General features: G+C 45.4%; 1 protein-coding gene across 1 annotated transcript in view; it reads left to right on the forward strand.

Moving 5' to 3' along the window:
• The window catches only part of TMX3 (thioredoxin related transmembrane protein 3), a 1,593,937-nt gene that overhangs the window by 1,481,587 nt on the left and 97,792 nt on the right, over nucleotides 1-14,558 (forward strand). The window contains exon 14 of the mRNA XM_044067138.1: nucleotides 10,913-11,042. Within this exon, the coding sequence (XP_043923073.1) occupies nucleotides 10,913-11,042 (130 nt within the window). The remainder of the gene's footprint in view (nucleotides 1-10,912; nucleotides 11,043-14,558) is intronic.

The following is a 14,558-nucleotide window of genomic DNA, read 5'->3' on the forward strand; positions in this document are numbered from 1 at the left end:
ACCCCTGACGTCAGGGAAGTGGCAACAGCAACCGACGCAGGACCCAAGACTTTGGAATGCAGGCCGACTGAGGGCAACCTGCCAGCAGGATAACCCAAATGTAATGACTGCAACAGTGAATACACTCGAACATCTACATTTATGGTAAGTGTACACAACTGTACTTTCTTTCGACAGCAGCTTCCCTCGCTCCGACCCCAATAGTGGATCTCACTTTGGAGCTGGAGTCTTCCTTGTGGCCCTTGGTGCACTGGGCATCAGGCTCTTCTCCGGCTACTGCTTGTGCTGTAGGGGAGGGCGTTCTTGGTTCCATGCCGATTTTTTTCTATGGCACCCTCCAGGAATCCTCCCTTTCTCATACTTCACAGTCCTCCCTCTCTCATACTTCACAGTGCTCTTGAGATTCCTGGTCTGGGGGTCAGCTCGTCAGAGCGGGGTGTGACCCCGGTTCCAAGGTTGTCGTGCTTAGTTCTGGGCTCCCATCCCTCTTTGGGTGGGCTGGCCTTCCAGGCCATGGACAGGGTGCTTGCCTCCGCTGGCAAACCCCACATGTCGGAGTATCCCCCTCCTCTGTGCCGCAACTCTGTTTCTCCCTCTCAGGAGACCCCCCTCTTTGCAGTCTTCCCCAGAACCTGCCACTGAGGAAGTACCTCGCAAGGCTTTGTGCAAGAGAAAGCATATGGACTCCACTGAGGAGTCTTTGAATGAAGATACAGACTTTGATGATGGGGAAGGGTCCCCATGGTCACTCTCTGATGAGGTGTCCTTTGGTGACATCCTCGATATCCTTAGACAGAGGGGTGACTGGAAGTCCTCTAATCCTTCCTCATAGGAATCTGTATTCCTGCAGGCCTTTTGTGCCTGGCCCCCTACCTCCTGGGTTACCCCGATGGCCAATGAGCTTGTCCAGCTCACATGGAAGGCTCCTGACACCCTGGAAGCTGTACCGCAGAGGCCTGACCAGATCTTATCTGTGCCAGCTGAGCATCCCCATTGGTCAAGGGGTCTTCCAGTAGATGCCATGGTGGTGGCTGCTGCAACCAAGAAAGACTTGGCAGAAGAGAGCCAAACTGTCCATTCGCCCAACAAGGAGTCCCAAAAGATAGACTCGGGAAGTGTGTGTTTGCTTCATCGACCTTCGCCGTAAGGTCTTTGAACTATTTGGTTACATTTTACGAGGTTCCAGAGGGATCTTATCAACCAGCTCTCTGAAACCTTGACAGGAGCTGTTTCTGATGAGGTCCGTGACAACGTAGCTTCTCAGATAGCCACCCTAGAATCCATATCGAATTCTTACATGCGTCTTATTTCACATGTAACAGAAGGAGCGGCAGGCACAGGTATAGTCACCAGACATACCTGGATGCGCCTTTCTGACTTTGCGGACTCCTTTAATGCTTCCTTTATGAATGCCCCCATCAAGGCCGCGTTTTTGTTTGGCTGTAAAGTTAAAGATACGCTGGTAAGGTGCGAACAAGATGGCAAGACCCTATCTGCCGTTGGTGTCAGACACTCCACTCTTCAACGATTCTACTCCAGAAATCAGAGGAGCAGGAAGATGTGGCACAGGAAATCACAGGGCTGTCTCCCTGATGTACATGCTGAGTTCTAGAGTCCTAGAGGCAGAGGGGAAACTCCAATGGAAGACTCCCCTTTCAGGGCAGAGGAGGTCCACAAAACCGGGGATCCAGAGATTTTCTCTGGCCAGCTGTATCAGCGCTCCTGAAGCATTGCCCGGCTGCTCACCTCTGGAAGCAGTCTGGGGTCATTTTTCCTTGTACCCCACTGCCTGGCGAAATATAACCACCGACTCTCGGGTACAACAGATAATATCCAGAGGGCTATCTCATCCCCTTCTATCTTTGTCCAACCTCATCCAGAGAATTACCCGACATTCCACCCAGTCAAAGGGAAGCAGCAGCACATGAAATTCAAAAGCTACTACAAAAAAAAGAGTCATCCAAAAGGTCCCCCCAGACCAGATGGGATCCGGTTTTTACTTGAGGTTCTTTTTGGTGCCAGAAAGGACGGAACTGGAGACCAATTCTGAATTTCAGCACACTGAACAAATTTGTAAAAACAGAGAAATTCCGGATGGTCACGATTCAGTCTATCCTTTCTGTTCTGGAAGAAGACTATTGGATGTGCTCTGTAGATCTTCAAGATGCGTATTACCATATAAAAATGGACAAACACACAAGAAGATACCTTCGCTTCCGCATAGGAGCCAGTCACTACCAATTTCGAGCACTGCCCTTCGGTCTCTCTACAGCCCCTAGAGTGTTCACCAAATGCATAGCAGTGGTTATCGTGCACCTGTGACTTCAAGGATTCCAGGTGTTTCCATATCTAGACAACTGGCTCCTCACCGCCCCCACCAAGCATCTAGTGGAAGAAGCCCTACACTACACTCTCCTCACAGCACACCACCTGGGAATCACTATAAACTAGGAGAAGTCCAACATGACCTCAGCAGTCTTTAGAATTCACTGGGGTACTGTTGGACATGAGAAATTGCACAGCATCTCTCCCGGACCACAGACTTCAAAGAGTAAGGTAATAGGTTCAGCCTCTGCTCTGTCACCACAAATCTTCTGCTCGGGTGATACTCCAACTCTTGGGGTCAAGGGCAGCCTCGATCACTATTGTTCCTATAGCCAGATTCCAAATGGACTCCTTCAGTGGTTACTTCTAACTCAGTGGTACCCCCTACAACATCCTTTGTCTTTTCAGATAAGTGTAACTCAGAGATGCAAGCAAGATTTACTCTGGTGGACGTCTCGAAATCCCCAACAATGGTCTTGCCCCTTCTACCCCCATCAGCCGAAAGCCATGGTGACCACGGACACCTCCCTGATGGGGTGAGGGGAGCTGTGTCAGGGAAACTTGGTCTAAGACACCTGGTCGGAGACAGAGGCCCTTTTACATATCAATGTTATGGAACTGAGGGCGGTGTTACTAGCGTTGCAGGCATTCCATTCTAGCCTTCCGTCAGGGACTATTGCGATCCAATCAGACAGCATGTCAGTGGTCTGCTACATCAACAAGCAAGGGAGCACCAGATCTTATCAGTTATGCCGAGAGGCCTTAAGAATATGGCAAGGGGCGATAGCTTCCAACCACTTTCTAGTTGCAAAGCACATTCCTAGGAGGTCCAACGTGATAGCAGACAAGTTGAGCAGGTGCATCCTGCAACCTCACAAGTGGTCACTCAACCCTGTGATAGCGGAAAAACTTTCAACCGCTGGGACCAGCCTTGCTGTGACTTATTTGCCTCCCCAACCAACTACAAGTGCAGCAACTATTTTGCCCTGATACCCTTTTGGGAACAGTCACCGAGAGACGCTGTAGTCCACACTTGGCCCTCTGGTCCACTTTATGCTTATCTTCCTCTCCCAATTTCTGAAGAAAGCACGGCAGTTGAAAAGCAAAGTGATCCTCATTACGCCATATTGGCCTCGACAAGTCTGGTTCTCCTTCCTCTGGCCTCACCTGGTAGATTGACCGTGGATCCTCAATCCATCCCCAACGATGATCTCCCATCCTCAGGGTTTGACTCACCCCAGTCTAACAACCCTGAAACTGACAGCTTGGTTTCTCCACTTCCAGTGATTGCCAGGCAGGAAAACCTCTCGTCCCCAGTGCACAATATTGTTATTGCACCTCATACATCGTCTAACAGACTAATCTAGCTCAATAAATGGAAAAGGTTTTCTCTATGGGCAGCAAATAAACAATTAGACCCCTTGTCAGCCCCAGTTTCGGTGGTTTTGGATTACTTATCACATCTTTTCCACTCTGGGGTGTCTGCCTTTACTATTTGTGTGCATTTAGCTGCCATTTCAAACTTCCACATTGGTTTTCAGGATTCTTCGCTCATGTCACATAGACTCTGTAAAACTTTCTTGAAAGGGGTTCTTTACCTAAAACCTCCCTTTAGAGAACCAGTTCAACCTTGGGATTTGGCCTTGGTCCTGCAAGCCCTTAACAGCTCCCCCTTTGAACCTGCATCTTCATGTGATTTAAAATATCTCTCGTGGAAAACTTTGTTTCTGACTGCAATCACATTGGCCAGATGCTTTTCAGAACTTCAAGCCTTATGCATCAAATGTCCCTATCTTATCTTCCATAAGGATAGGGTATCATTGAGAACTAATTCTTTCTTTTTACCAAAAGTGGTGTAAGAGTGGTCTATCAACCAGTCTATTGACTTTCCAGTATTTTTCCTAACCATTTTAATAAGGGAGATGATTGCCTGCACTGTCTGGATGTTTACAGGCAAATTCGATTCTACCTAGACAGAACTAAATCTACCCGTAAATCAGACCAACTTTTTCTGGCCTTTTCTGGACCAAGACTAGGTCATCCTGTCTCAAACGTTACATTGGCATCATGGTTGAGATACTGCATTACCTTTATCTACAACAAGAACAATATCACCTTGCCTCACAGAGTGAAAGCACATTCTACAAGGTCTGTGGCAACTTCAGCAGCTTTCCATGTTAAGTCTTCCCTCAGTGATATTTGCTCAGTTGCGACTTGGGCCAAACCTCATACCTTTATTCTTCATTGCAAATCGATTTTGGCCTCCAGATGTAGAGCTTCTTTTGGCTCCATGGTGCTCAGGAATGTCCTTTCATGAGGGCCACCCAGGGATACAGGTAGCTGGGAACTCTGTCCCATCAGTAAGGAAAGAACGAAGATTAACAACATCAGATAAAGAAGTTATGTCTTACCATAAAGTTCCATCTGTGTTGTTGATCTTCATTCAATCATTACTCCCCACCCTCCGTCCTCCTCCAGAGGTTCCTGGTTGATCTCATATACTCCTTTATTGTAGGTCTGTTACGACCAGAAGTAGCCTCTACTTTTGTCTATCAACTTGCAAACTTGATCTGAGGTAACGGAGCAGAGCATTCTGGGTAGGACCTTGGCTCGAGAGTTTTTCGCTGATGCGAGGTTGATATATGGCTGGCTCGGTTCCAAGGACGGAATCGATAACCCATCAGTAAAGAATGAACATAAATCAACAACACAGATGGAACATTATGGTAAGACATAACTTCTTTTTTTTGCTAACCAGGAGGGTGGGTGAGGCTGGTCTTTGGCATTCTTCTGAGACACTAGCTGGGTACATATGCACAAATACTGACCTGCATATGGTAATGAAAGTCTAGTGATTCCACATTTACAGACTTGCGTCCAGTTGTGTTTATATTGTCAGAATACAACTGCGTGCAGTATAGCTGTGATAAGTAGGTGTCAGTGGTAGTATGCATTACATTTCACATAGAAGTGAGTATCTGTACAGCATGGAAAGTAGTATTGTTAGCCCTGAGAAAAAGAAATGACAAGGAAGAAAGCTACTAGTAAGTGTTTTTAATCTGTTTACATATTTGCAATATTGTCATGTGTGGTTCATTTGGTTTACGCAGTCCTTGGGGAGTTATTTAGGCTTTGTGAAGCAAATGCCTTTGTCTGTGTAGCAGGAACATATATATGTTTTCTTTACTTGAACAATATATTTTCTCCTTAGTCTGTTATTTGTCATATAGTTTGCAGAAATTGGTTCCTGTTTGATGGTTCATTGGCAGGTACTAGGCTAGCTACTCTTGCAAGGCCATTTTAAGCGTAACCAATTTCCCCAAAGGAAGAATCCAGCTCTGTGCCTTGTGACTGTGACGTAAACACCTTAATGTTTAAGCAAACCCACAACCCCAGTAAAAAAAAGAAAAAAAAATATATATATATATGTATGTATGTGTATATATATATATATATATATATATATATATATATATATATAAATAAATACACACACACACACACACACATATATATATTAACATCAGAAGGGACACGAACCCACAATCCCTGGCTTAGGAGGCCACTGGGGTCTGATGGATCAGTTTTACTAAAACTTTTGTGCAAAAGCAAGTTTGAAAGGTGGGCAAAGATGTGTAAGGGAATTGTTTTCCTGGCTGTGAAGTGAATAAGGTGAACATTTGACTTGCAGTTTACACCTTAGAGGAGGGGCAGTTGTGTTCATGTAGAATTTGATCAGACAGTGTAAACAAGAATAATGTTGCTCATGCAGGGGTGGGTAAACAGCTTTTTGATGTATGACACAGTGATGCACCATTCCAGGAGACGTGAATGAATCTAGATATTGCATTTATAATAAATTTTTTCAGGTTGGATTGTAATCCATCAGCCACAAAATAGACCACGAGCTTGCACTTCTCCTTCCTTCCTTTTGTTCTGACTAGGAAGCTCCTCTCTGTGGCACCCTTTACTGAGCTAGTTTTTAAATGCTAATACTTTATTATTTAGTTATTTGTTTATTTATTATTTATTTATTTGGCATTTGTTAACCAGGTTGGTCCAGCTGGGACAGAGCCCTTTTTCAGTGGAAACCCTGGGAGAAAAACTCCACAGTTAATACAAACATACAAAAGATGCATTGATACATGCAGTATATAAAAATGTAAGTAGATATATATATATATATATATATATATATATATATATATATATATATATATATATATATATATATACACAGACGCAGGTTACCATGAATGGTAGTTAGTTTGTACATAGCAGCACTTAAGGTACAGTGCAGCAGTATAAAGAAATCATACAGATAAAGAAATCATACATATAAATTTTACAGGGCAGGGACTAGTGGTTATTGTGTAGTATAATGTGGGTGAGTGTGGGTTTTTAAGCTTAGTCATTCTACTGTTAAAAGCTATACATCAGTACACATTAATCTTGCTGAGAGTGGGAGAAGAGGTGGTAGTATGAAATGATTTTATAAGAGTGAGGTTAGGGACAGATAATTAGGTAAGATGGCTTGCAGAGTTGAACAGGAGAGAGATAGGAGGGAGGTTGGGGTTTCACTGTAATAGAAGAAAGGTGAGAGATGGGTGGCCTAGAGAGTTGGGTCAGTCAGGGGGCAGATAACATTCACATACTTTATTTTTGCTTAAGTGATTTTTTACTGACTTTCTGAATTGGAGTTTGAGTCTGATGTTTCGGATGTCATGTGGTAGTTTGTTCCAGTTTTCAGCCGGTTAGCAACTGTAAAGGTTTTTCCCTGTGTTGATCTTGGGTTTGTGAATGGATAAAAGGTGTTGGTCAGAGCTCTGGAGTGTTCTAGCTGGGGTGTAGGAGGAGATGATGGATGCAATACTGGGGCAGAAAGTCGGCTGGTATAGAATGGAATGAATTATATGAAGCTGAAGGAGTAGTAGGTTATGGGGGAATTCTATCCATTTTAGTTTTGTGAGTGCTAAGCAGTGATGAGAGGAGTATGGTAGTTCGGCAGCAAATTTAACTACTTTGTTCTAGTTTAGAAATACGTGAGGTCTGTAAATTGGTGAATATTTGTGAGCCATAGAGAAGGGTTGGTAGTAGGTAGGCATGTGATAGAGCAATTTTAGCGGTACTAGAGAGAAAAGTTTTTGTTTCTATAAAGGAGACCGAGTTTGTAATGGGTTTTCTTTATGTTAGAATATGCAGGTCAAATTTTAGCTGATCATCAATAATGACCCCTAGGAGTTTGGTGTGGCTTTCCACTGAGATGGGTGTGTTATTGCAGAGGTGATGGAAAAGGATGGTTTCAGGTGTACCGTTGTTTTTGGTACAAAGAGTAAAAGTTTGGTCTTTGGATTTAAGATAAGATGGTTTTGGTTGAGCCAGTTTTCAGTAGACAAGGAGGAGTCCTGTTTTATAGTGCGGAGCTCAGGAAGGGTATTAGCTATGGAGATGACAGTGGAATAATTTGCATACTGCACTAGTGATGAGCATGGGGTTGAGGTAGATAATTGATTAGTAAAAATATTAAATAGCAGTGGTCCTAGAATTGACCCTTGGGGTACTCCCATCTGTATAGGGAGTTCAGAGGAGGTTGCTGAGCACCATTTGACAGATTGGAAATGATTGCTGAGGTAACTAGAGAACCAGCAGATTGTGGTAGTGGGTAGGTTTAATTGAGAGAGTTTGAGTAAGAGGAGGGGGTGGGAGTCAGATGCCTTTGAGAGGTCAAGAAAGGGACAGGAGGCTAGTTTATTGTGGTCTCTAGCTTGAGAGATGATGTTTATAAAGGAGATGAGGGCAGTAGGGGTACTATGACCAGTGCGGAAGCCATGTTGGGTGGGGGTAATTAGGTTCTCTTGTATAAGGTAATGTAGGATTTGTTTGTGTACACACTTTCCAATACTGTAATGTTGTTGCCAGGTGGAATGTTGATTGCAGCAGTGTTAAGTGAGGTGTGGGGAGTGATTTTACTGTTGGCCTAAAGAAGTTCTGCAGAAGAGTCTGGAGGGGAGTATTAGAGGGGTTAGTATAGGTTTTCAGTGTACATGATAGCAACACCACCTCCTTTTTTTGGTTTGGTCTAGTCTTAGGATGTTATAGCCAGGGGGCAGGATGTCTTTATCTGGGATGTGGGGTTTTAGCCAAGTCTCGCTAAGGATTATGATGTCAGGTGAGTGCTGTGAGATCCAAGAATGGAATTCAGCAGTTTTGTTTGCTAGGCTTCTCAGATTGATGGCGTAAAAGGAGATGTGTTTTTATGGGATTGGGGAGTAGTGGTTTGTATTAGGGTTAACATCAGGGGGTGAGGGTAGTCCTGGGCCAGGGTTGGGATGTATGTCACCTGCGAGTAAAAGTGTGAGGAGAGTAGGGATTGTTTGAGGCTTAGGTATACAAAGTAGAAAGTATTTGAGTTTTCCTTTCAGGTGAGTTGGTTTAAATGAGCTAAGTTTTGTGTTTGGAGGTAGAGTTTAGATACAGTGTAGAGTGGTGGGGTTAAGGAGTTGAGGGAAGACTGGTGGATAAGTAGAGGTGGGAGAGAGGAAGGTGGGTTGGAGGGGAAAATTATAAGAGGAGAGGTTGTATAAGATAGTAAGGGTGGATGTACTTAGCAGTGCTAGTAGGAGGGAGTGGTGAGATGGTGATTTGCAGGTGGGTGAGGTAGTGATAGTGTGTGTGAGAGAGATGAAAGTAAAGTAAAAACTGGTTAAAAAGTAAAGATATATGTAGATTGTGATTAGAGTATGTGCAAGTTAGGATGAGGCTTAATAAGTAGAGATACAGGGTGGAGAGCAGGTGGGAGAGAGATTGGAGGGAGTGGATAATAGGGGTGGGCCTGTAGGGGGTGGGTGTGGAAGGGTAGAGAATAAAGGAAATGAGGTTAGGGGTGGGTGGGGAATGGGGGTAGGGGAGGTGAGTGAGCCCAGGTGTAGCGGGGCTACACCCGGGAAAAATACTGAGAATCAGCAAAAGAAACAATCTACAAAGAGGTAAGTATAGTGACTGAGAATGTGAGAGGCAGGAGGAGATTGAGATAGACTACAGAGCCATCCAAAAAGTATTACTCAGGATAAGCTGGTAGTAAAAAGAAGAAATACAGAGTGTAGTATAGGGGACCAGGGTGTGGCGGACAGAAGGATTAAGCAGACAGAAATGTACAGTAATGGTCTGAAGTGAGAGCAGCAGAAGACAAAGCTATTGGTAAGTATGTGGGTGTAGTGTATGGGTGAGAGCAGAATGGGAACAGGGATGAGGGTAAGGTTAAGGATGTGGTGCGGAGATGTGCAAACAGCAAACTAGCAGTGGACAGGCAGTACTAGAGTGAGCTAGGCCCCAGTAATGAGAAATAACTAGGACATACTTTATATATACACAGTACAGTAAAAAATAACACTGCAGTAGGGACTGAGGTTGAGTTAGGTTCCAGTCGAGCAAAAGTTGGTTTGGGTCAGTGGGCTGGAAAAAGTGTGCACTGATAACCTGAAAAAGAGAGAGAGAAGGAGAGAATTGGAATACAGGGAGACTAAAAATAACTTAAAGGTACTTGAATAGGAGAGACAGTTTAAATGAGTGTTCATGTGTAGGGGATGGGGTGGAGAAATCTGAGTGAATGAAAGAATAACTGTTCTTGCTAAAAGTTAAGTGAGTCAAATAAAGATTAGAATGGCAAGGGAGGACTACAGTATTGTGAAAAAGGAGTGGGTGCAGGTATGTTTGTATGTATGCGAGGAGAGACAAAATTTAGATAAATAAGGCTGTACAGTGTTATACAAACAGCAATGACAATGCTATACAAGATATCAGCAGAAAAATATTGGCTATTAAACAGATGTTTAACTAACGTTAGTCAGCATATCCTGTAGAATAGCAACTGGGTGCAGACAAAACAAACTAAATAGGCAGCAATTGTAGTGATTTAGTGTCTAAAGTCGCATATAAGTAGGGACATGAGATGTCCAAACACAGTAACAGTATGCAGTCTTATCCCAAGTAGAACAGAATTTGAAGCTTGGCAAGTACACAATTAGCAGCACTCTTGTAAATACAATGGCAGCAAGATTATATGTTAAAAACAATCAGCAGGACATTTACAAACAGTAATACTTTGTTCTAAAACTGTGGAACCATTTGAGGGGATAGAAATAACCCGCTTGGCATATATGAATGGTTCCATTATTGGTTGATTAAATTTGAAAGAGCCACCCTATCTAGCTATAGTTTATGTAGTATGGTTTGTGTAAGATTGTTGGCCCCTGCATGAGGAAGGCCCAGTTCTTATTCCCACTGTGATCCTGCAGTCTTTTAATCTGTTTGTCTCGTTCCATATTTTAGCCTGGGCAAACAGGTTGCTGTTTTGTTTTCCTCAAACCCTTATGATACAAGTATCTGTTTAATGTTGAATGGAGTCATCATTCACAAGCACAATACTGGCAGAACACACTATAAGTGGAGTTTTTTTCCCTATCACTAAGTATTTCTTGTTTTATGAATAGTATCTTTTGAGTCTGCTGTACAGATTCTTCCACTCATCTTGAAGAGATGAGGGGAGCTGTGTGAAATGTCTTAACTGACTTATTCTGTGCATTTCCAGTGAAGTGGATGTTCCCAGTGTCATTGTGTTGAACACTTCAAACCAGCAGTACTTCATACCAAAAGAGGACATTGTGAGTGTTGAGGATATGGTCCGCTTCATTAATGAGGTCTTGGAAGGTTCAGCTGAAGTAAGTCATAAATATTTTTTTGCATTTATTTTATTCATTTTGTGTGCTTGGTAGCATAACCAACCATATTGCATTGTAAGTACACTATAATGTGCTTATTTGTTTGAATGATTGCATCATATAGTAGACACAATATTCCACAATATAATTGATTTAATTTTGTAATCCCTTCACAGTGGATAGTGTTTGGCATTCGGTGTGTGGTTCACCCACTCTTGGCTTTGATGTTGGGAAGTTTCAAGGGTTGAGGGTTTTAGTCCCATACCAAGTGCTTAGCTATGTTTTTTGGTTACCAACACTAGTGGAGTATTATAGGGGATGGTACAGTGCTGAAGTGCACATCTGAAGTAGTTAACTTCATTTGGTCATCAACCTGTGTGCTTCGGATCCGGACCGGATCCGAGATGGCAGTTTCACCAACATCAGATCTGAGCTCCAAGCTCCTCCCCTTACCCATAATTCCACTGCATCTTCTTCCTTCCCTCAGATCTCATTTGCTGTGGCTTCGCCTGCATTGTGATCGCTGAACTCCAGGTGGTAAGACTGTTGTTTGGGGTTTTTTGTGTGAAAGTGTGTGTTTCCTAGTTCTTAGGTCCCTTTATTCCTCCCGTTTGCATTCTCCATTGAGGTTTAGTGTTAGTTTAAAAAAAAAAAAGTCTATAGTAGTTTGTTGTTAGTCTAGGGTAGTGTAGGCCTTCTTCTCCCCTTTCTCGACTCATGTTTTGAGTGTGTGTCTGAGTGTTGGGGTTGGGTAGCCAGACACTGTTATGGCAGATCAGCAAAAGTTGGTCTTTAGAAAATGCAATGTGTGTGGCCATATGTTATCCCCTGCGGATGGCCACATTCTGTGCGTTGTTTGTTTAGGGGCCGCTCATTTGAGCACTTGAGTTCACCATATGTGCAGGGTTTAAGCCCAGGGCCTTAAAGGACTATAAGGCCAAGTTAATCTTGAAGGAGCTTCTCCCCTCCACGGAGGCGGCTGCCTCCTCTTCTTCTGTAGTGGTGGTCTCAGCTGTGACCACTCCCTCCACTTATGTTGTGTCCTGTCCTCCCTCCCAGGCCCTCCCGACCACCGACCCAGGGAAAGGGAGAAGAAAAAAGTGAAAGAGAGGCACCATGAGAAAGAGAAGAGGAGGAAGAGATCCCTGGAGCGCATGGATCTGGAAGGTTCTCCTCCCAAGCTTCCTGCACCTTCCAGGCTGACTTCTGCTCGGCTCCGATCTCCGAGGTTTTCCCCAGAGCCGGAGGAGGTTTAGCATTAGTCTAGGGCCTCCAGTCACCATCCTCCTAGGCCGGTGTTGGTGGCTTCTTCTAGGTCAACTAGAAGCCTTTCTGAAGCTGACATGGACAGATTGATGCAAAGGTTTATTCGCACTCAGCTTCAGATGAGGGTCTTGCTGGTTCCCTCTCCCTCTGGAGGGGGTAGCTCACTGCCAATATTTGCACCAGTTGCTCCTTCTCTGATCCACTCTGTGGTTTTGGAGTTCCTGGATCTGAGAGGTCCCGGAGACAAGGGGTCAGCGTCCAATGGTACCAGCTACCTCGACGCCAGCAGTTACCTTGAGTGCTTCGGATCTGACTGGGTCAGATCCGAGCTCTCGGAGCTGTAGCCTGGGCATCAGATCCAAGGGGTTGGGTTTTTCCCCTTCGGCTCTAGGTTTGTCGGGCCGAGACCTACCCCTCGGAGCCTCGGCACCTTCGGGTTCAGCTCCAATCCCCATGTCTGATCCGGGGAGGGCATCCTCTCTGCCAGTTACTTGGGAGGCTCGCTTACCCTTGGCATTCAGTGTGGTGGAAAGGGTTCTCGCTAATGGATTAAGGCCCCTGACTATCTCCTCTGAGTCCGCCCCGACCCCCTCTATTCTGGATACGTCTTCTGCCAGTCTGCCCATGCAGGTACAGCCCGTGATTGACATTCCCCAGACTTTCCCCATGAGGAACCCCAAGCGGTTTGAGAGTCCTCGCCGGAGAGTCCCACTGAAGAGGTTCCTCACAAACGTAAGTGCAAGAGGAGGCACTTGGACTCCCCAGAGGCCCTCACGGAAGATACAGACTTGGAAGAAAGGGAAAGCTCCCCAAGATCACCCCCCCCCAAGGATGTCTCATTTCAAGACATCATGGAGATCCTGCACCAGTGGGGGGGTTTGGTCCGCCCCAAGCCTTCCTTGGACGAGTCTGTGTTTCTGGAGGCGTTCAACACGGGTACCATCTACTTCTTGGGTGTCCCCCTCCCACAGACCCCCTGGTGGACCTTATTACCACCAGGGCATAGAAAGAACCGGACACCGTGGAGCCAATCCCAAAACGTCCAGATAAAATCTTGAGCCCCCAGTGGATAGCCCAAACTGTAATAAAGGGTCCCCAGTGGATGACATGGTGGTAGCAGCTGCCACGAGGAAGGAACTGGCTCAGGAGAGTTCCACGGTCCACCCCTCCCCCCCCGGACTGAGAGTCCAGGATGATGGACTGGTTGGGAAAGCGGACTTATGCTTCATCCACCTTTTGTATAAGGGCACTGAACTATATGGCCCTTGTTACCGGACTGCAGCGTGACCTGATCAAAGAGTTCACTGCGTCTCCCCTGAAGTCCATATCACCAGAGGATAAACGCACATTCTCTACGTGAATGCCCACTCTGCAAGTGGTTACCAACACGTCCATGCTCCTTTCTCTCATGCTACTGAAGTAGCGGCACGAGTGGCCGGGTCTGGCGTTGCTTTGAGGAGACGCACCTGGCTCAGGCTATGTAATTTCACGGAACCCTTTCAGGCGTCTTTTGCGAATGCTCCCTATGACAGCTCTTCCTTGTTTGGGAAGACAGTAAGTGACACACTAGTCCAGAGAAAGAAGGACCGGAAGACACTGTCTACTGTTGGAATCCGCGTCTCTAACCCCCAAAGATCTTTCTCCAGGAATCAGTGGGGGCAAAAGAAGATGTGGTTTTGGAAGTCTCAGTATTCCTGGGACACTTGGGACTCCTCTTCCCTTAGAGGCAGAGGGGGACAAGGTAGATGCTGGCCCAGAGGCAGGGTGGGTCCGAAGAACTTTGGGTCTCGAGAACCGTTCTTGGACAGACCCACGCAGCAGCCCTGAGGGATTGCCTGACTGCTGTGCTCTGGTGGCAGTCGGGAGCCATTTCTGTATGCATCTGATGACGTGGGAGTCCGTGTCAACAGACTGTTGGGTGCTCCAAATAATATCCAGAGGGTACACAGTTCCCTTTGTGATACATCCCTCTCCCCCAAAGCACCTCCCAGACGTTCCACCTGCGCAAAGGGAGGCAGCAGCCATCGAAGTAGAAAAGCTGCTAAGTAAACTGGCCATCCAGCCTGCCCCCCAGATCAGGCATCTATTCCACTTTCTTTTTGGTGCCAAAAAAGACTGGGGACTTCAGGCCGATTCTAGACCTTTACACTCTGAACCTGTCAGTTGCCAAAGAAAAGTTCCGGATGGTCACTTTACATTCCATCCTGCCTTACCTGCAGGAATACGACTGGATGTACTCTATAGACCTCC

Source organism: Protopterus annectens, chromosome 3.part1, assembly GCF_019279795.1.
Source record: "Protopterus annectens isolate FY-2018-M chromosome 3.part1, PAN1.0, whole genome shotgun sequence".
Classification (NCBI taxonomy): Eukaryota; Metazoa; Chordata; order Ceratodontiformes; family Protopteridae; genus Protopterus; species Protopterus annectens.